The sequence below is a fragment of the Xyrauchen texanus genome, chromosome 12, assembly GCF_025860055.1.
Source record: "Xyrauchen texanus isolate HMW12.3.18 chromosome 12, RBS_HiC_50CHRs, whole genome shotgun sequence".
NCBI lineage: Eukaryota > Metazoa > Chordata > Actinopteri > Cypriniformes > Catostomidae > Xyrauchen > Xyrauchen texanus.
The window spans coordinates 7575739-7599353 of record NC_068287.1 but is presented as its reverse complement, the minus strand read 5'-3'; the positions used below and the strand labels follow the sequence as shown (position 1 = coordinate 7599353).

General features: G+C 36.7%; 1 protein-coding gene across 1 annotated transcript; it reads right to left on the bottom strand.

The window, feature by feature from the left end:
• Window positions 1–5422: 5422 nt before the first annotated feature.
• On the bottom strand, window positions 5423–23442 carry LOC127652715 (UNC93-like protein MFSD11). The gene is made up of 14 exons (XM_052139040.1): window positions 23281–23442; window positions 22884–23062; window positions 22478–22533; window positions 19337–19444; window positions 19172–19251; window positions 18993–19089; window positions 15478–15536; window positions 15229–15385; window positions 15066–15106; window positions 14845–14910; window positions 12100–12225; window positions 11837–12011; window positions 11160–11295; window positions 5423–6844 (listed from the first exon to the last, which is right to left on the bottom strand). Exons 2-14 carry the CDS (start codon window positions 22977–22979, stop codon window positions 6683–6685), a joined length of 1359 nt encoding a protein of 452 aa, XP_051995000.1. The 5' UTR covers window positions 22980–23062; window positions 23281–23442; the 3' UTR covers window positions 5423–6682.
• Between the last annotated feature and the right edge of the window lie 173 nt (window positions 23443–23615).

Genomic DNA, 23615 nt, shown 5'->3' with positions numbered 1-23615 from the left:
ACAAATCATCAGCTCACAGGGATGGGAGGGTAACTTTTGAAACGTATTCCACTACAGATTACAGAATACATGCTGTAAAATGTCATTTGTAATATATTCCATTAGATTACTCAAGGTCAGTAATGTATTCTAAATACTTTGGATTACTTCTTCAGTACTGGTAAATTTTTTCACTTGTTTTGACTATAAAAACTCTGCCAGTACAGTAAGACAAAATACACATGTTAAAAATACATTCTCTGACAAACAGAAATATCTTATGCTGTGTTGTTTCTAAAACAAGATAAACCAAACTGATCTTATTTTAAGCATTTTTAGATATTTTTACAGGAAAACAATACAACAATTATTAGCAAGAATATGATTTTTGCCCTAATATCAAAGGTCTTACTAGAAAAAAGAAATTATGATCCAACGTGAATTTTCTTGTTAAAAAAATATGATCATGTCTGGTAACATGTGCATGTGAAATGGCTAGAAATTGCATTTTAGCTTAGCGTAAAGCTGTCAATTTACACAAGGTTTATTTCTATTTCTTCTGCTCCAAACTTCAAACTTACTTCTCTGTTGAACAGTGGTGAAAAGTGTTTCACCGCTGTTCAAATGCACTTTTGATCGCATCATTTATATGGATAAATGTTTTCCATCTGAAAGGACTAAATATTAAATTAAACAAATGACAATAAAATGCAAAGAAATTTCTTCAGTAATCAAAATACTTTTTGAATGTAACTGTAATGGAATACAGTTACTTATATTTTGTATTTTAAATATGTAATCCCATTACATGTATTTAGTTACTCCCCAACCCTGTCAGCTAATTATTAGAGGCTCCATGACCTGAAATGGGAATAGGGACACAACACTTCGCTCTTCATTCACTCCTATCGAAAAGCATCTGAACACTAGCTCATCTGAAGAAATTTCACACTACGCTGTAGAGGAATGTTCGACCTTCTAATCTGGATGACAAGAAGACTAGGGACCAATAGAAGATCGCCACACACTGACTTCTTGGTTCAATTCAAATACATATTCAGTAACACTTTCATTTTGAGTTGTAGTTTTGTTTATCTATTTTGCAGATTGGTAGTGGCCGGAGTTGATGACCCCGCCAGGATTCACTTGTGCTGAGGGCAGTCTGTCAAGACTCCTCTCCCTGAATCCGACTTGTGTTGATTTAGTTACTGGTTCTTTTGTTACTATTCATTTTATGTAAGTATATATTTCCTGTTAATAAATTATGTTTGAGCAGTTATCCAATGTGTGGCCTCTCTCTTGTCGTGGTCTAAGAGCCGGCCTTGACATTACATTAAAGCTCCCTTTGTTAAGGGTTTATAAAGGGTTTATTCATATTTATTAATAAATATTAATTAATGTACAAATGCATTATAAATAATGCGGTTACAACATGAATGAAAAGGCTGACTTTCATGCAGTACCAGTGAGCCAATTTCCCCACATGTTATAGATGCTCAATAACACTTGTTCAACATTAGTAACCTAAGAAATTGTACCTTAATGTACAGTGGATACATCTGAAGGAGTTGCCAACATTAGACACCTGTAAATAAAGTTCAGTATGGTTTAATGTTCATCAGGCTTTATTATATGATATATGCTGTGAATGAGCATGAAGACCTGAAAAGTATTTCTGCAGAGTACTTGGGTAACCATCAGGACTAGGTTGGGACACTTTTGACATCAACGTGACAAGTGACAACACAAGCGAGTGAAGACATTACAGTAATGTAGATCAACAAAAAATGACATTATCTCTCCTTTTAATCTCACTATAATGGTCTATTTTTGTTGCATTGTGACATTAATCATGAATTAGTGTAATTTATGTTTCTAATTTAATAGAAGTATGAATAAGTGTATTTAATAAGCATTTAAAACATGTTAAAATGCTCACTATTTGGCAAGTATTGCATGAAATGTGCCCTATTTATTAATGTTGTTATAACCGCATATGAATACATTTATAATGCATTTGTAAATGCCTTATAAGTCATTAATGAACCCCTTTATAAACCCTTAATAAAAGAAATAGTAGCGTTACCTCCTGCATACAGAGGTGGAGCTTACCTTGGACACTCCATCCTCGTTCCCCTGCGCCTTTCTGCGGAGCTGCATGAGTGTCCACATGTCACTGACCGCAGTGTCCGACTTCATGAGCTCTAAAGCGCTGGGCAGAGACTCCAGCACTGAGATCTGCTCCTCCATCCGCTGCACCTTCTCCTCCATCACTCGATAAGGGCTGGATTTGTCCAGGACCAGGGGCTTAGTTTGAGGTGGGCTGCCACGGTCGTGGTCCACCTCCCTCCAGGCGGTTGTGACCCTTTCAATATTCAGGTGTCCCAGCATGGCGTTCAGTAAAGTGTGCAATGCACTGAAATTAACAGATCCAACATCTGGTGTTCCTATGGAGAGCTCCAACAGCTCGTGCAAGCTGATGTCTGTAGACATCCTCTAAAATGTCTAGCCTATTTCATCTACTTAAAAGACCGTGTAGTGACAAGATGTTCAATTAGATGATGTCGATGATGGCTCCAACATGTTTGCTCTTGAAAATAAAACCGACAATAACAGTTGGGTTTGTTTGACTCACATTTGATCTACAAACCATCACACACTTTCAATTTCAGCCTAATTTCAAACATATTCACTGAATTTTAACACTCTAAATTGGGTTCTCATTTCTGTACAGCCCGTAAAATGATCGTAAATCCGTTAGTTGTAGCTCCTGTCGCTATCTGTTCATCCTTCTATAATTTCGCATGTTGCCGGCAGCTTTGCTTTTGGTAAATTGTTTTAAGTTTGCTCTTCTATTTGCGTTCTCCCGCCTACCAAAGGTGCTCATTGGTTGTACTCCTGAGCGTCACCTGCAAACTACATCCTTATTGGATAAAGTCTCTGTCAGTCAACTGAATTACGCTCTGTTGTGAGTGGTGGCGTCTTTCGTTGCTTAGCAACTGACTCACGTAGCGTCGACTGTGCACGTGAGAACGGAGTGCGTTGTTGTACAATAATAAACGTTTATGTAGATTTAAATTATTTTAATTTCAGAGAATTCAGAGAAACCTGGAGAACAGTAAAAACAAAGATAAACCTAAGGCAAAATGTACGGATTTTCCCAAACATTAAACATCCAGTAAATTGCTTTTGATTACATAGGCTACCGTACTTAACCTTGAGCCAGACCATTTCTTTTTTGCAGCAATTCAATTTTATAATAATAATAAAATAAAAAACATAAAAGTATTATTTTATTATTATGATTATCATATATATTATATATATTATATTATATTATATATATATATATATATATATATATATATATATATATATATATATATATATATATATATATATACATACTGTTGGAGTCAGAAATTTACATACACTTAGGTTGAAGTCATTAAAACTCATTTTTTAAACACTCCGCTTTAATATTAGCAAATTATTGTTTGGCAAGTCATTTAGGAAATCTACTTTGTGCATGACACAAGTAACAACAATTGTTTACAGACAGATTGTTTCACTTTTAATTGACTATCACAATTCCAGTGGGTCAGAAGTTTACATACACTGATAACTGTGCCTTTAAGCAGCTTGGAAAATTCCAGAAAATTATGTCAAGCCTTTAGACAATTAGCCAATTAGCTTCTGATAGGAGGTGCACTGAATTGGAGGTGTACCTGTGGATGTATTTTATATGTATTCAAACTCATTGCCTCTTTGCTTGACATCAGGGGGAAATCAAGAGAAATCAGCCAAGACCTCAGAAACAAAAGTTGGACTGCCACAAGTCTGGTTCATTCTTGGGAGCAATTTCCAAATGCCTGAATTTACCACATTCATCTGTATAAACAATAGTACGCAAGTATAAACACCATGGGACCACACAGCCATCATACCGCTCAGGAAGGAGATGCATTCTGTCTTCTAGGGATGAACGTATTTTAGTGCGAAAAGTGCAAATCAATCCCAGAACAACAGCAAAGGACCTTGTGAAGATGCTGGAGGAAACAGGTAGACAAGTATCTATATCCACAGTAAAATGTGTCCTATATTGATATAACCTGAAAGGCTGCTCAGCAATGAAGAAGCCACTGCTCCAAAACCACCTTAAAAAATGCCAGACTACAGTTTGCAAGTGCACATGGTGACAAAGATCTTACTTTTTGGAGAAATGTCCTCTGGTCTGATTAAAGAAAATGTAACTGTTTGGCCATAATGACCATCATCATGTTTGGAGGAAATAGAGTGAGGCTTGCAAGCCGAAGAACACAATCCCAATGGTGAAGCATTGGGGTGGCAGCATCATGTTGTGGGGGTGCTTTACTGCAGGAGGGACTGGTGAGAGTCAATGCAGCCATCGACCAGGAGATTTTTAGAGCACTTCATGCTCTATGATCTGCTGACAAGCTTTATGGGTATGCTGATTATCTTTTCCAGCAGGACTACGTACCTGCCCACAGTGCCAAAATTACTAGTAAATGGTTTGCTGACCTTGGAATTACAGTGCTTGATTTGCCAGCCAACTCGCCTGACCTGAACCCCATAGAGAATCTTTGGGGTATATTGTCAAGAGGAAAACGAGAGACACCAGACCCAACAATACAGACGAGCTGAAGGCCGCTATCAAGGCAACCTGTGCTTCCATAACACCTCAGCAATGTCACAGACTGATTTCCTTCATGCCACGCCGCATTGATGCAGTAATCGATGCAAAAGGAGCCCCGACCAAGTATTTAGTGCATTAATGAACATACTTTTCAGAAGGTCGACATTTCTGTATTATAAATTCTTCATTCTAATATTTTGAGATACTGGATTTTTGATTTCCATGAGCTGTAAGCTGAAATATTTGTCCTTGGAGTAAGTTTTCCTTCTAATGAAATTTTCCACATTAGATTCCACACAAACAACATATCAATATATATTTACATTGAATAAAATTTTCTAGTTTATAATTCCAAACACAAATGTCCATAATAAGATTTATGGGCATTTGCTTCACTATTATGATATTTCTAATGTACTCTTTGGAATGGTCAATATCTCCATTGCCTCCAAAGCCTTTTAACATATAAAGCATCAAAATCAGTCGACACACGTGACTGTGTCAAGATCATTAAAATATCAGATCGTTTGACCTTCATATGATCTGCCAAAGTTAGTTCAGGTTGTCAGAAATCACATGATACAGCTCTAGGATGATTTTCAACGATCAAAAATGTATGACAATTGTGTACAATTTTTGTACCTTCAAAAATATGTTTGAAAATGATACTGTATGTGTACTCACTTCTCAGGAAAATAGCTCCTTACTTTTTACTTAATGGTTACACCACTTAATGTGTAAAAATGTGTATCACAGACAAAAAGACAAACGCAAATCAAAGGCTCAAAACAGTCTTTAATCCCACATACGTATACATACATTTATAAAAAGAATATCCAGACACCATTACCATTTTTACAGTACGATGCATTCAAGTTTATGATCAGATATTCATGTCACATTTTCCCTCAACATCCTGTAGATTTCCCTGAACCAAAATAGTATGTTTCAATCAATCGTACATGTATGTAGCTCTTGTACCCATATGAATATAAGCACGTAGTATACTGTATGTATCGTGAATTTAAGAAAGTGTCTTTCTGAACTTCATCTCAATACATTCATATTTAGTTATGACATGTGGTCAACTCCAGCTCATGTTGATATTATAATAGAAATGACTAATTATTTCTCAAAGTCCTAAAAATCATATCACCCTGATTGAACACATCAATTTCTAATGATTACATTTCTCATGATCTGATTGTTGAAATATTTGTTGTTCACATAAGACAAATAATAAGGACAAATGACAAAAATATAGCAACTTGCTTCAGAGAGTTCTTCATTCTTTGGCAAAAATGTTTTCTTTAAAAAAGAAAGGAAAGAAAAGAAAGGCAAAACGGACTAAAATAAAATAAGATTTACCTCGGTGTTTCACGTTGATGCTAATTATAGTTGTGAAAGTTTAACATTTGTCCCTGTAATGATATTTCTCATCTATACTTCATTTCACAGCATAGTGTAAATGTAAATAATTTTCCACAGCTCAGCGTATTATTACTGTACATTTAAACTAACGTTTCTCTACAATATATGAAGTACTGTACTCAAAGGGATAGTCTTACCAAAAATGACATTTCTGTCATCATTTACTCACCAATAACGACTTGCAGCTATTTTGTTTCTGAGGATCACTGAAGACATTTTAAAGAATGAGGGTGAATAAATGATGACAGACTCTTCATTTTGAGCCAAAATTTCCATTAAATGAATCTCTTATTGCTCAACGTTTCTGCCATCTAACGTTGTGAGATCTAATGAGATCATCGTTCCAGGTCTTCCTGTTGATGGTGACTGGCATTGCACAGTTCAAATGCTGTATAGTGTTACAGCACTTGATCTTTAGAAGAGAACATTTATTTTATGTGCAAGAAAGAAAATCTGTACAGCTGATTCACTAGAAAAAGGAGAATGAGAGATGAGGTGTTCCCACTGCTGAAAGGTAAAGTTCAGGAGACTCCCAAGAGCTAATGTGCAAACCAAATGTATCTGCTCAATGAGGCTGATGGCTGCAGATGAGGATCTTCTGGTACTTCAGTCTTCTCAGATACTGTCATAATCAGAGTCCTGTCGACGGCGAATAACTGTCCACTCCACCACAAAGAAAGACACCGTGCCCAGGAAGCCCACCACTACCATGATGAGCAGCTGCCAGTTCAGCATAAGGTAGTTGCAGTAGAAGAAGGCTATGGCAGCTGTGATGGACTGCAGACACAGAGGAAAAATAACTTTAGGGAACCGTCACAAAATGAACAGCACAAACAGCTGAGCAGGTCCATAAACCCCAATATATGAGTTTTTCAATAACCGATTCCTAAAGGGATAAAAAATTCAGTAATTATTTACTCACCTTCATGTCGGTCCAAACCCAATTGCATGCCCCCCCCCCACCATTCTTATTACTGTAATAAAAAATAAACTCATGATAATAATAAAAAATAATATTTCTATAAATTACATTTAATAATTTAATACATAAACACAATTCTAGAACATTTTGTCACAACTTGATTTCATTGCGTTCTATCAATTTCTATTAGTAAAATGAGAGTTTACATAATCCTTTTAAGTTTAAGTTTAAATTAATATTTTTTGTGGTGTTAATGCAGCATTGATGAAACAGGGGATTTTGGATTTTTAGATTACCCATGGATTTCCATGGGACTCGTTCGGGAGAGTAAATGTTAAAATTAAGTGTTATTTTATGTTTTTTTGTGCAAGATGAATATAAAGAGGGATACTTGTTATTGTTTAATGTTTTGTTGTTTTGAGATTTAGAAGAGTTTCTGTTATGTTGGAGTTTTGGGGGTTACCATTAGCGCTTCCACTGTCGGGCCAAATAATGGCGAGCTAGTACGCAAGAGCCAGATGCCTCCTCGGGGCTACCTTTGGCCTGCCAATTATCCTTGGGTCAAATTAGGGCAACTGGGGATTGAGGCAGGGTCAATGGGGTGGGCTTTAGGGCAACGCTGTGGGGTTATTGGCCCGATAATGGGAACGCAGATCGATTTTGGTCTCGAGGTCCGAGGTTATTAGCCCCGGCTGACCAGTTGATAACCCTGGCTCGCACTGGCCCGATAGTGGAAACACAGCTATTATGGTGAAGAGTGGAGCTTGAGCTAATGATGAGGAAAGGAAGATGTCGCATTTGCAATTGGTTGCTCACTTCGTTGAGCAAATGCTGTGCTGCTAACCATAGCATAGTTACTAAACTACACTGTGTATTGCTTCCAACCAGCATATATTTAGCATGCTAACATTAAATTTCACAAGTTAGCACATAAATAAATAACAGATTTATTAGTTACATTGACATGTCTAATTTTGTTGGGTTTACCTAATTCAACTAGGTTCTCCCTACACAAAGTGTTTGTGTTGAGATTATATAGTAATTTAAAAGTTAAAATTCAAACACGTGGAACCACGTTACACGAAAAGAGCAATTTTTTTGAGTGTATTGGTTAAATTAAAGATACAGTCTATATTGTTAAAGTTTTGTTTGTTTTGTTCATTATTAATGCCATTCCAGCTTCAATGGCTATTTTCATGGTTAAAAAACTAGTTAAAATGCAATTGGTATAGTGCTTAAAAATCTACTGTATATAAGGTCTGTTTTTCATGAAAACTCAGGTCTGAATTTGACCCCGTTTCCACCTGGTATTACGATGCGTCTCGGGTGATCCGGTCACATGTCGTTCAGGTAAGACTCATCGCTGTTTACACCTGGTCACATAAATGCATCTCTTGTGACCACTTGTGTTCAGATTTGGATGGGAAGATCTCTGTTTCATGAAGACATACATCAGTCACAGTGTTACTGCCTGATATTAAAGCGCAACAAAGTCAGAAAAGACAAAGAAAGCAAAAAACTGCCAGATGCAGTAGAAATTGAATCTAAGCACAAATGCAACATGTCAAGCAGAAATATCCATTATTTTAGTGGATTACCTGTATTAAAGAAGCTTCAGGTGTTCATGCTTCTCATTTGTGTTGATATCAAACACACTGAAGAAGATCCGTAAAGTTATAGTTATTGTGTATCCACTTTTTAAAATTTCAGATCGGACAGTTCCTTTTAAAGCTGTCCGTAACCGGCAAAATTTAAACTCTTGTTTTAAGGCAGCGGTTGATTGACAGGTGAGGGGTGGCGGTTCACTGCTGCTGGGACGCATACAGGACAGATTAGCATTTACACCACAAATGCAATACGTTCACATGCGTTTTTTTTACCACATTCTTATGTGGTTTTTGTGATCCGATCACAAAACTTTTTAGACCCCATTTAGACCTGTATTTACCACTGACCACATGTGATCAGATCACACGAAATGCATCTGAATACCTGGTGGAAACAGGGTCTTTGTTTAAAATCTTAAAAAAGTTTCAGCTTAATAACAAAAATTTCCTTAGGGAAATCAAACAACCCCAATTCAATAAAACATGCTTTAAAATATGCCTGATAATAAGAACTTGTGTGTAAGCTTTGAGTGTCCTGTTCGGCAGCGGGTGTAAATAATCTGTTCCCAGCTATTACTGAAGTGATGTGTCTTTTTCCTAACACTGATTTTATTTTGTGTGTGTGTGTCTTTGTTTGTTTGTGATGCATTGATCCCATTCAGTTTGTCATTTGACGGTGATTTAAGAGATTATGATGGGTCTGAGAGTTACTATAAAAATGAGTTATTTTATTAACAATTATTTTATGTTATTATACATAGGGGTAGTATTTGTTATGCTATTTTAATTTACACCGATTTAAATAAAACATCTAATTGTACATCATTTTTTACATTAATACACAGAGTTAACATATTCTATATTAAAGTAATGAGAAAAAACCTCAAAAGCAAAACGTCTGGATTTATAATGGTAATGAGAATCTTAATGGTCCTAAAATAGGCTTAATTTTCTTTATGCAAATTTTTATTGGTTTTGGGGTGAAATTCACCCAAAACATCTAATTATAACTATGTTTCCATCCAAGCGTTTTTTTTGTGACAAGTGTTGACATAATATTTTTCCATTTACTGTCCCGTACTTTGCACATGTTTGCATGTGCACTTTATATAGGTATTTTATATAGGTATTTTATTTCGTTGTGTAGTCTCATGTGGTCCTGTGTTGGTCCTTTGTTGTTTTTATGTAGCACCATGGTCCTGGAGGAACGTTGTCTCATTTTGCTGTGTACTGTACTAACTGTATATGGTTGAAACGACAATAAAAACCACTTGACTTGACTTGACTTGACTTGACTTGACTAGTACAAACTCTATGTCGATAGTTCAAATGTTGCGAAAATCTGGTATGGAAACACTTTTTGTTGAGAAAATTAGGCATTAATGCAAAAATATAGCATGACAGAATTTACCCCAATTGTTATCCTGTCTTAATCATGATAACAACGTATATATCTTTGAAAGCCAATTAATTGTATGTAAAGCATTACTCGCACTGTTATGGATTGGTCTTAATGATCCTTCCAGGAGTGCCAATGCAAATATCTCGTATGATGGAGAACAAATGAATGGCCACTATTTCCGAAAAAGTCGGCTGAATGACATTCTCAGAAAGTTCTACACTTTTTTCAAGACCCAGAATTCAAGATCAGAACTATTTGTCCAATGCTGAGATCACTTTCAGAAAATTAGCTTTTTGAACATTTTAAAACATCGATGGATGGTGTAATAAGACTGAAATTTTCCGCCACTACTTGGTCCAGGTTGCCAGCTTGAACAGGGCCATGACGATTCGCTTTCGGGTCAGAACCAGTCGGTGGCAACCTGTGATAGGTGCAACATCAGGACCAATATTACAGTCCTATCAGAAGAGCAACTGTTCCCTTTTGATTGCAATTCATCCTCTTCTGATTGCATTTATTTGTGAAATTAAAATGACAGTAAGCTGGCTAATTTCAATGAATTGTCTCAATAATCTCCCCATTTTACCAAAACTTTGGGGGAATAAAATTAGGGACATCTGGGAGGTGAAAGGTAAACAATTAGCGATATACACACATTTCTGTATGGAAACAGCTTAAGGGCAGATTTGTTTTGCGATAAACCAAAACATGCGAAAATTTATTTATTTAAGCACATTTAAAAATCGCTTAGCAAGAGTGTTTACATGAACAATCGTACATGATTATGCTTAATATGACAATGTGTAAGGTCATGTTAATGCCTTAAACGACTTTCCGGGTAAGGTCATAAACTGTTTTTACACAGCAAATACTGATCTACACAGGTAGATTTTTGGTCATTACCCTGATTTGCTATTGCATGTAAACACATTTACCAGCTAATTTTACCAGCATATCCAATGTGCGTAAGTGTTGTTCACATGACTGTTTACATGCTTAAATCTCATGTAAATGCGGTTTTCTTTACTTGTCTGAATGTTTTAAAAAGCGGATTTTTGCTAGTTATAAGTGGTGTGCAAGTAGACACGCTCACTTCTTATACAAGTCAATATAATGGCTAATGGTCAAATTTAAAACACTTTCTTAAAAACATTTTCAAACCTGTACAAATTTGAAGACAGCAAATGCTGGCGCACTGTCTTCCCGGAACAAGAAACCCACAATGCTGATGAGCTGAGTGTTGTAGCAGCTATCACCCAGACCCAGCAGGAAACTGCATATCAATGCCACTAACACACTGACAAAACACACAACCAATGAAATACATTACCACAGAGAAGCAAGATCAGTGCTGAAGAGTGTCTAGAGTCATACAGGCTCCATTCTCAGGACTGTAAATTTAAACAATAAGCATGGCCGCACCACAAAAATGATACATTTAATTTTAACAGCTTATTTTTATGTGTCAGGAATATTATAGAGTTATAGTATTTATTTAACGTAAGGATTCCTTGATGAAAAAATACAACATAGCTTTTATTGGCAATAGTTACCAGAAACTATACAGCTACAACTTAAACCCATGAACTGACTTTTGCTGGGAAATGATTGCATAAGGTGATTTCTCATTTTCAACTTATTCTAACTGATGCTTCCAAGACTATCAAAAGTCAGTCTCTCAATTTCACATCAACATAATTCACAACAACAACCAAATGTGTTCATTTACGAGGCACATGCACATAAACAATGAATGAAAGATGTCAGCTGACACAGAACTGTCTCACACAATGTCCATCACTGCTAGAAATTTCAGTACTGTCACTGGTGCTTCATACCTGGGTTGTATAAAGGCTTGCATATGTGTGCCTTCCTCTGAGGCTACGGGAGCGTCATTAGCTATGTTGAGGAAGATAAGGAAGAATGCCACAAAATGTGTAATGAGCCCTAGAAGCACCACTGGGTTTCGGCCAAAGCGGTTACACTTATCCAGGATCCCAAATACTCCCCCTCCTGGAGAAAACAGAGATAACATCTTATTACATTTGATTGTCATGTTGAAATAGAGCTGAAGCACACTGTTTGTAATGCACTGCCTTACCTATTATTTCCCCAACACCAATCAAAATCCCAGAGAGGCCGATGAGACCTTTGGCATTCTCTCCAAATTGAGTCATGGCCCCTAAACATGTCCCGTACACTCCACTATAAAAGGTGAGCTCCAGACCTGGACAAGTTAGGCAAACACATTGTCTCAACATCACAGTTCAGGTAGTATAGAACTTTGGCAAATAAGGTTGTCAGAGATTATATAAATTAAAACTCTTAAAATACATGCTTCAAGTTAGAAGAAAATTTAATGTTATACATTGGATTGTTATTTTTTTGAAAACCTTTATAGCATTTTCTACCAAAAAATTATTTGACTTTAAAATGGTGTAACCATCAAGTAAAACACATTAATAGGGTTCCCACTCTTTTCAACCAATGAATTTCCATGACTTTTCCATGACTTGAAATCAAATTTCCATGCCAAAAAACAAAACCACACCATTGTTTCATAAGTTAAACTGAAAACATTTAATTAATAAAGAAATTAATAATTAAAAATAAAAGGGGGCCTGGGTAGCTCAGCAAGTATTGGCGCTGACTACCACACCTGAAGTCGTGAGTTCGAATCCAGGGTGTGCTGAGTGACTCCAGCGAGGCTTCCAAAGCAACCAAATTGGCCCAGTGGCTAGGGTGGGTACAGTCACATGGGGTAACCTCCTCATGGTCGCTATAATGTGGTTCTCGCTCTCGGTGTGGCATGTGGTGAGTTGTGCGTGAATGGCGCAGAGAATAGCATGAAGCCTCCACACACGCTATGTCTCCGTGTTAACAAGCTCAACAAGCCACATGATAAGATGCGCAGATTGATGTCTCAGACGTGGAGTCAACTGAGATTCATCCTCCGCCACCCAGATTGAGGTGAGCCACTATGCCACCACCAGGACTTAGAGCGCATTGGGAATTGGGCATTCCAAAAGGGGAGAAATAATTAAAAATAACTACAACTTGTAGTAAGTTCCCAGTGGATAGACTAACTTACAAGAGGTGAGATTTTCATCAGCTATATTGGTAAACTTTTTGATGCGCTACACCTTTTGTCGCAAAAAAAAAAAAACCTTGGATGGAAACATAGTTATAGTTAGATGTTTTGGGTGAATTTCACCCTTACAAGAGGTAAGAAGCCTTTAGAATGTGCTACTGTCATTAAGGTGAATTTGTTTATAATATTTGAAAACTGCATTTGTATAATTGTGCATTCTGGCAAAATATGAACTGTAGTAAGTCTATCAACTAGGAACATGTGACATCCTCTGGAATGTGAGCATGACATCTTGGTGAATATAAGTCATTTGTTTTCCTAAAATAATCTAATACTATACTCATATAATTGGACTTAATTTAGTAATCTCACCTGTAGTAAATTAGAATATCCACTGGGAACTTACTACAACCTTTGAAATGTGAAAATATTGCACTTTCACTGGAGTTTTTTATGTTAACTTGCATGTCAAGAGCATATTGGGTGGAATTTTCAGATGGTCCCTTGAGTATGCCAAGGAACAAAAGCATATCGGTACATGTTCAGTCATAATTCTGCAGCCACACCAAGTGTTGACTGATCTGCATTCAATGTTTTATGGCCGTGGTAGTACAGTTATATACCCATTAGGCCGAGTGTGCAAACAGTATTTTTGTACGACTGTCCCCTTCAGAGAGCACTGGTAAAATAAATGAATATCCAATGAATATAGAGCCTAAAACTTTACCCCATTCATATAGGCCATTTTTTTAGCCCTTTACATCAACATAAAAAAGCCATTGGACAAAAATGTTGTCTAGGTAACAAGATAATTTTCTTGTGGCCACGAGATAAGGATGTCGTTCCCTCAACATACTATCTAGTGGCCACAACATATTATCACATCCCCACGATTTATTACGATGTGGCAATGACAAAACGAATTGAACCGAAACTGTCCCTTCCAGGGCACCACAGGATCCCAATCCTTTGCCAGCCATTTTTCAAACCTGGCCATGCTGAGCAAGGCATTGTTTAAGGTGCACTTTCCTGCCATGCTAAACTTAGCTGTAAACGCTAATTTTACATGCATAAAGTAGCATACATGAAAATTAGCATAGACAGCTGAAATAAGCAGGTAAATGATAATTAACCTGAAAACGTTAAAAAGTTATTTACACTTGGTCACTTCATGCATTTTTTCCTAATCGGATAGCTATCCAATCGTGGAAAGAATAAAAGTAAATGCCCTCTAAGACAGATTCAAAACGGATATAAATTAAATGACTGAAAACACCTCAAACCTAAGTATGCTTCGGTTTATCATGTTCCGTATCGGACTGCGCACAGTATGCATGATACAAATCTCTTAATCAGCACAGTCTACGTGGACTGTCCGTGTGCAGCTGTTTTTCTTGAAAACAGTCCTTGCCTGTGTGCATCATCAGCGTATGCACCTGCCATTAACTGTAATAAAACAGTATCACAAAGCAGTCTCTGTGTGCATGTTTTGAACATGCTCGTAATCACTCTTGATCAGAAGAGTATACTTTGAAAGCTTGACCGCGTGTGAGACATTCCGGCATGCAAAAAAAGTATTTACACAATACTGATCTAAAATGAGTTGATCTTGTGCTCACATCACTAAAGGTGTCCCCTAAGGTTCTGTTCTAGGCCCTCTTCTTTTCACAATCTACATGCTTTATCTGTCTTCATGGTCTCAGTAATGACTGCAAACACATTTACGTAGATTCTCTTTTGAAGGACTGAACTTACCAGAGTAGGCAAAGGCAGTGCTGAGCAAAAGCATCTCTTTGGTCATAGCTAGTTCAATAGATTTCTCTGTTGAAATGTGACAAGAGATCATAGTAAATAAAACAATAACTCAAATTGCTTTCATGTAAACAATTATTTAAATATATATATATATATATATATATATATATATATATATATATATATATATATATATATATATATATATCAGTACAACTTACTGAATGCATCCCATGCCTGAGAGCCCAGAGTTTGCGATGCACTTAAAAATAAAATGAATAGGAAACAAGGCAAAGGAGAGAAAAAAACAACAATGCAATATGATTAATCTATGGTCAAAATTAATGTCTGGATATGCAGAAGTACATAAAAATACACACTTACACCACTGACACACTATCAGAGTTGTCTGGTGGTAGAAGTGACTCAGAAGTGTCAGAAGGTGCCGGTTCGGGGTCTGGTCGCTGGATCAGGAAAAAGAGGAAATTTCCTACCAGGCTGATGACCGTGAGTGTAATAAAAACTGTTTGACGGTCCTTATCTAACACCAGAAAATAAGTATTTTAGCTTCATTGAAAGACTCAAATTATATTTATGCCTAACCATTCAGAATTTCATGTCTAAAATACTCACCTGTTATGTGACTTTTGCCATGCCAGGCAAGGTATATGTAGAGATTGCCAAAGAATAAGCTGCAAAAGAGAATAAATGAATCATTCAACCCTCATGTGACCCCTTCAAGTCCACATAGGAAGTTTCTACTTACGAGCTAGAGCAAAAAATGAAGAGCAAAAGATTAGATGCAATAGCTGAGTAACTGATGTCTATCTATGTATTTTATCATTCTGAGTGGTGGTGGCATAGTGGGATAAAGCAGAAGGCTGCTGGTTTGATACCCACAGTCACCACCATTGTGTCCTTGAGAAAGTCACTTAACTCCAGGTTGCTCCAGGGGGATTTTCTCTTTAAGTGCACTGTAAGTTGCTTTGGATAAAAGCATCAGCCAAATGCATCAATGTGAAATGGCTCAGGAAATTTTGTTTTGTCACATAATTATTAGTATTTTCTTGCAAGTTTTAAAACTTTTCTTCATCAATAGTACATAAAATAGGTATGGAATTAATTGTACAGTCAATATTGATGGAATGATGCAACGATTCTTGAATTGACACACTCCCACCTTGAAAAGTCTGGTTTAGACAGTGCTAAATTTCACACAGTTTTTTTTATTTTAGTCATAACTTTTGTCCTTTTATGAACGTGTCCTTTAAATTTAGTCAATATTTTATATTCACTAGTTTTAGTCAATTGTACTCTAACTACAATGGCTTATAATTTTGGTCTACAAAAAAATAATACATTTTAGTTGATGATAATTTTACATTATCAATTAAAGATTAATATGTTACGTGTTGCATGTTTTTAAGGAAACGTGTATACACAACGCAACAATCGTTACGTATTCTGACTAGCGAGTAACTTAGTTCTTGTTCACCAGATCATTCTCATCATTTTCTGTGCAGATACAAGTTGTAACATTATGTTAATGTTGTTGATATAGCCGTTTTATCTTACACTACAACAAATGTGTGTTTTATTCACTTTCACACAAATCATGGGTATTATAGCTGTTTATGACTTTATAAACACTTATTTTTCACTCTTTTACTCAAACAGTGCTACAGCTGAAGTCAGAAGTTTACATACACCTTAGCCAGATACATTTAAACTCAATTTTTCACAATTCCTGACATTTGATCATAGGAACTTTCCCTGTCTTAGGCCAGTTTGGATCACGACTTTATTTTAAGAATGTGAAATGTCAGAATAATAGTAGAGAGTTAGCTTCTTCAGCTTTTATTTCTTACATCACATTCCCAGTGGGTCAGAAGTTTACATACACTTTGTTAGTATTTAGTAGCATTGCCTTTAAATTGTTTATCTTGGGACAAAAGTTTTGGGTAGCCTTCCACAAGCTTCTCATAATAAGTTGCTGGAATTTTAGCCCATTCCTCCAGATAGAACTGGTGTAACCTGTCAGGTTTGTAGGCCTCCTTGCTTGCACTCGCTTTTTTGAGCTCTGCACACAAAATCAGATTGAGGTCAGGGCTTTGTGATGGCCACTCAAATACTTTGACTTTGTTGTCCTTAAGCCACTTTGCCACAACCTTGGAGGTATGCTTGGAGTCATTGTCTATTTGGAAGACCCATTTGCGACCGAGCTTTAACTCCCTGGTGATGTCTTGAGATGTTGCTTCATTATATCCACGTAATTTTCCTTCCTCATGATACCATCTATTTTGTGAAGTGCACCAGTCCCTCCTGCAGCAAAACACCCCCACAACATGATGCTTCACGGATGTGATGGTGTTCTTTGGCTTTCAAGCCTCACCCTTTTTCCTCCAAACATGACGATGGCCATTATGGCAGACCAGTTAAATTTTTGTTTCATCAGACCAGAGGACATTTCTCCAAAAAGTAAGATCTTTGTCTGCATGTGCACTTGGAATTTGTAATCTGGCTTTTTTATGGCAGTTTTGGAGCAGTGGCTTCTTCCTTGATGAGCAGCCTTTCAGGTTATGTCAATATAGGACTCGTTTTACTGTGGATATAGATATTTGTCTACCCGTTTCCTCCAGCATCTTCACAAGGTCCTTTGCTGTTGTTCTGGGATTGATTTGCACTTTTCGTACCAAACTACATTCATTTCTAGAAGACAGAATGCGTCTCCTTACTGAACGGTATGATTGCTGCCTGGTCCCATGGTGTTTATACTTGCGTACTATTGTTTGCACAGATGAACGTGGTACATTGAGGTGTTTGGAAATTACTCCCTAGGATGAACCAGACTTGTGAGGGTCCACAATTTTTTTTCTGAAGTCTTGGCTGATTTCTTAAGATTTTCCCATCATGTCAAGCAAAGAGGCAATGAGTTTGAAGGTAGGTCTTAAAATACATCCACAGGTACACCTCCAATTGACTCCAATTAGCCTATCATAAGCTATTTGGATAATTGTCTAAAGGCTTGACATAATTTTCTGGAATTTTCCAAGTTGCTTAAAGTCACTGTTAACTTAGTGTATATAAATTTCTGGCCCACTGGAATTGTGATATAGTCAATTAAAAGTGAATCAATCTGTCTGTAAACAATTGTTGGAATAATATATCATGTCATGCACAAAGTAGATGTCCTAAACGACTTGCCAAAACTATAGTTTGCTAATAGGAAATCTTTGGAGTGGTTAAAAAAATTGTTTTAATGACTTAAATGAAGTGTATGTAAACTTCTGACTTCAACTGTATGTTATGGTATTGAAAAACGTATACAATATAACTCCTAATTTGAAAAATTATACATCTTAACGCTTGTATTACAGACCCACCTACAATTTACACACTTAATCCAACGTGATTAACTTGTGCTGTAGCTCACCTGATAGAGTGTTGTACTTTGATCTCAGAGACAAACCCTTGAGCTCAGCTAAGGACGCTTGAAACGAAAGTGAAGTGCAAGAACCATAGAAGCAACATGATATGATGTGGTTGTTTCAGTAAATGTGTTTGTCATGTCGCATTTGCTTTTAAAATACAATCGGTTAGGTTTAGGTGTTGGTTAAGGGTAAGGATGTCTGTTTTGTTTACCTCTCATTTATCTTTTTGAACACTATTGGTTAGGTTAAAGTACAGTTTTAGGTTATGGAGTTACACTTAACCTCCATCTAATATTCACCTTAAAAACCTTTAGATAATTTCACCCAAATGTGTTATGAAGAACATAGTTTTGGATTGCAAAAATGTTGCCATGGTCACGTTAATTTCATAAGATCAGGCTGAACAATTCTTTCTAGATTTTTCTATATATTCTATATATCCTTTCCTTGTCATATTTTCGACAACAATATTTTTAATTAAAACTGTTTATCATCATGATGAGTCTTTTTCATCTCGTCTTCGCAACTATTGACAAAATCTAAAAACCCTTTGTCAGCAAACATTTTGCTGACAAGAACACTGGACTTAAAGAAATTAGTTTTCCACTGATAATAACTACATTTTGGTGCTGTTCATGTGCGCTCATCTTGTAAATATGATAATTCTGACATGATCTGAAGGCAGCGTAATACTCAGTGACAACAAGTAGGAAGTACCTAAACTGCATCAACGCCCAAAATATTCCACTGTTTCGTCCAATGGTGGAGTCTTTGGAGTTGATGGTCAGCAGATTACCCTGGGCCGTCCACAGCACTGCGAGAAGATGAGAATAAAGGTTAGACATTGTGTGGCAGCATGGGACACTTTTATAATTGAACAGATAATGATTTCACACCTGCAGCGGCTATTCCAAGCAACACAGATAAAGTGTAGAATGACCAGGTGTAAGGATGAATGAACACAGCAATATAAGCACTAAAAGAGAGCAGAGAACAAATAGTTTTATCCAGAAAATACAGTCAAAATGACTAAATTATGACAAAGCCCGACAGGCACTTACCTGTAAAGAATTCCACTAAAAAACAAAGACAACTGAGGTCCAATGACAGCTATCACAGAGGGGGCAATAAGATTTGAGGCGGAGAATACAGCATAGATAATCGCCATGCTAGAAGAGAAGAGTAATGGGCCTTGTTAGACGTGTAGTATTGAGTCTGCTAGGGAGATGTACAGAAAACACCAACATTAGCTGTAAATTGACTCCAATAATTTATATTTAATTTTTGAAAAGTTACAAAACTGAAAATTGTTATGATTATTTATTATGATAATTTTAAGTTAAGTAAACAACAACTAAAACAGATTTGTTTTATTGTGTTTAGCATATTTTATATAAATTTTATCTGAGGTTGCTTAATTTTTATTGCAGTGTTTTAGAGGTAGACTGATATGTTGGTTTTACCAATTTATAGGTGCCGATAGTTGCTTTTGAACGCAGCTAATGATATGTAACTGTACAATCCCCCGGTGCCAGCCACAGAGGAACAAACAATCGGTAACTATCGGCATAGATATTTGCTGATAACTGATAGTTGTTTTTTTTTCTCTGTGGCCTGCACTGGAGGATTGTAGAGTTACATCTCATTAGCCGTTTTTCCACTATTTGGCCAAATGATGGCGTGCTAGTGCATGCCAGGGCCGGTTGCGTTCACAATGTCACTTCTGGGGCTTTATCGTGCCTCCTTAAGGCTTCCTCAGGGCCAACAGCCAATGGCTTTTAGCCTGCCGATTACCTTTGGGCCAGACAAGACCAACTGGGGAGTGAGGTGGGGTCATTGTCAAAGACGGAGTTACACGAACTTGGTTGTGTATCCAGTGCACAATAGTGAATATTCTGGAAAAATGTTAAACTTGCAGATACAGTACAAATCCTTTAAAATGCATAATAGACAAAGTGGAACCCAAAGAAAAAACTTTCCATGGTTCGAGATTGTGGACGGTGTGCTGGGACATCTTGGAGATGGTCTTAGTGGAGAGACCACTTGGGACACCATGGCTTAATTGCAGTCTGTGAGTTGTCAAAGCCAACTTATCTTGCTAGCTAGCTAATATTTACATATGATACAAACTCAATATTCTTGATAACTAGATAGCATCATTCCAAAGCTTGAGTTTCTCTCTTACTTGTGAAATTCACGAGGTGTGTGACGTTGGCACCAGAGCGGTGTATCAAGCGTGGGTTTTAGGGCAACGCTGCATGGCTATTGGCCTGATGGTGGGAACACGGATTGATTTTGGTCTCGCGGCTAGAGGTCCAGTTGATAGACCTGGCTCGTACTGCCCCAATAGTGGAAAAGTGGCTATTGGTTATACAGTATAACAATGGCCTTTAGAGGTGAATAAAAAACACTCACTGACAACTCGTGGGTATTTGCTGTGTTAAGATCTTTCATCATTGACAATATTCATCCATTTTTATCTTCACTTCAGTGCATATTTTGTTATTGTGATTAGATAATTAAGGGTTTCAAATGAATGCGAGAGCACACAAAGAAAAATTGTATTATATGGAACTGTGTCCCATCAGAACATACGTCGTGCCTCATATATATAGTCAATAATAATTTTTAAAAAAACTCATCTGGTGAAATATACAGTACTGTGCAAAAGTTGTACTTAGTCCAGTAAACATATAAAAAAGCTAAATAAATATTGCCTTTAAAACAGCCCCAATTCTCCTAAATACACCTGGACACAGTTTTTCTTGGTTGTTGGCAGATATGATGTTCCAATCTTCTCGTAGAATTCTTCACAGTTCTTCTATCTGTTTAGTCTGCCTCAATTGCTTCTGTCTCTTCATATAATCTCAGACTGACCTGATGTTCAGTGGGGGATTCTGAGGGGGTCATGACATCTCTTGCAGAGCTCCCTGTTCTTCTATTCTATTCTATTTGCAAAACAGATGTATGAGAGTCTAAAAATGATATTTTCTATTGACACACTAAAGCTGATGACAAATTCTGTGAGACATCTTATGTGCCTAAAACATTTGCACAGTACTGTATATATAAACAAAACGTTTCATCTGATAACTATACAGGCTATAAAAGGCTTCATTCATTTAATATATATATATATATATATATATATATATATATATATATATATATATATATATATATATATATATATATACATATACATATACATATATTACTGCCAGACATGGGCGGAGCGTTGTTATGGACCATGTGAGACACTGATGGTTAAGCTGTTACGCACTCTGATGGGTTAAGCTGTCAGCAGGATGCGAGGAGGTCCAAGTTGGGGTGGCAAGTGGGGTGGCAAAGCTCATTTTCAGGGTGGCAGCTGCCACCCCTGGCCACCCTTCTGGCCCTGCCCCTGCTCAGTGCACATAAGCACACCAAACTGAACTCAGAGCACATCTCTAATAGAGCACAGAACCACTCTGAAACAACATGTGTAGTAATACATTGAACCCATTCACATGTATTTAAGAAAGCACTTCACACTACAGACAAAACAGCCATGCACATAGTTGAAGCACGTTGAGACTATCTATTTATTTATTTATTTATTTAATTAAATTGCAGCCCTCGCGGTTTGAAAATCGCACTGGGTCACATTGTGACTTAAATTTAATTTCGGTTAATCGTTCAGCCCTAATGCCTGTGTCAATTATAATAAGGAAAGACTACGATTTATTTAATATTCTATAAATCGATTTCAAAAAGGCTGATTAATCGGTTATCAGCCTTTTCCACCACTTTAGTATCAGTATCAGCAAAATCCACTATCAGTCGACCTGTACCGTGTTTAATAGCAGAAGCACTTATATCCTGATCAGCTGTTACAAAAATGTCATTGACTCAACTCTACTGCACATTGCATATAAAACGAAAGCTGCTGTGATAGGGTCACATGTCTACTGCATTCATATCATTCTTCATAGTTCTGTTTTCTTAGAGCACATACAGTAGCTCTTTGCCAATTAGTCATTCATGGTCAATTAGATTAGTGAAGTCAAGTTAGGGAATAAAGAGATTCATTCGATTACAGGGAAACATCAGATGACTAGAGCTTCATCCTGAACCTGATTGAAGAGCAGTACAGAAGCAATAACAAGTCACATGACTGGAAATAAAAAGTGCCGCTCTTGTGACAGAACAAAAGTTAATACCTTGTGTAGCCACTTCCATGGAACTCTGTACTGTTGAAGCTCTTTATCACGGTTTGCTGAAAAAATGGACAACAAAATAGGTATATTTGTATAATTGGTTTTCACACATCTGAATAGTATGCTTCTTACACAAAAGCGTTTATAGTGACAGACTGATATATTGTTATATAGGCTGAATTATCTACCAATTTTTGTGATTTTAGAGTGAATATTGTGCTAAATAAGAGATCATTGCATTTAACCAACTTTATGTGCATACCAATTGCTGTCAATTAAAAATTATTATGCATATAATTGCAACATATGGGCAATCAGAAAGCCTACTCTCTAGTTATCGGTCATTGAAAAACCACTATAGCCGATATCAGATCATGCATTTTTAAGTGTGTAAAAGCTCAACACCTACTTCAATATTCCCGCAGGTCCCAAAGGCAGTGAACATAACCATGAATCCCAAGCCCAGGATAATAATGTTGAGCAGGGTCTTTCTTTCTGGACTCATCTTGGCGAGTAGTTTTAAGCTCGGTGACAAATAAAGCCCACTGAACACCCAAAACCGTCACAGTCAAGTAACATCTGGGACAACTGGGTAAAAACACACCATTTATTTTTCCATATGCATATGATGGTGCTTACTCATTAGATCAAACAGCCATGAACAGTGTTCATGTAAAGGGAAGAGGTGATTGTATACGTGTAATGATTAATTGAGTAATGCATTGATTATAAATGATTAATTGATATATTTCGGTTTAAGAATGGAGACTGACAGTTCAGATATGAATTGTGCTGAGTAAACTTACCGACTAGTTGGATGCGGTGAATGTAAACAGCTACTTCATAATGTAAACAACCGTTGATCCATTTCAAGAGGAGTACGATGTGCACAGAAAGACTTTTGAAAAGTAATAAACGTTTAAATATGTGTTAGTTTCTGTCTTCTCGGACGAACTCTGACTGAAATCAAAAATATGTGTCATGTGACTTCTATCAGCTGACAGTGACTTCGTAACAGCCACTGCGAAAGTGTTTATGGGAAGTGAAGTTTTCTTAGCTCACTATAAAATGGCGAGGTATTAAATTCTTCTTTTAAATCAAACAAACTTAGTAGTTTGTGGTTTATATGTGTTAAATAGAT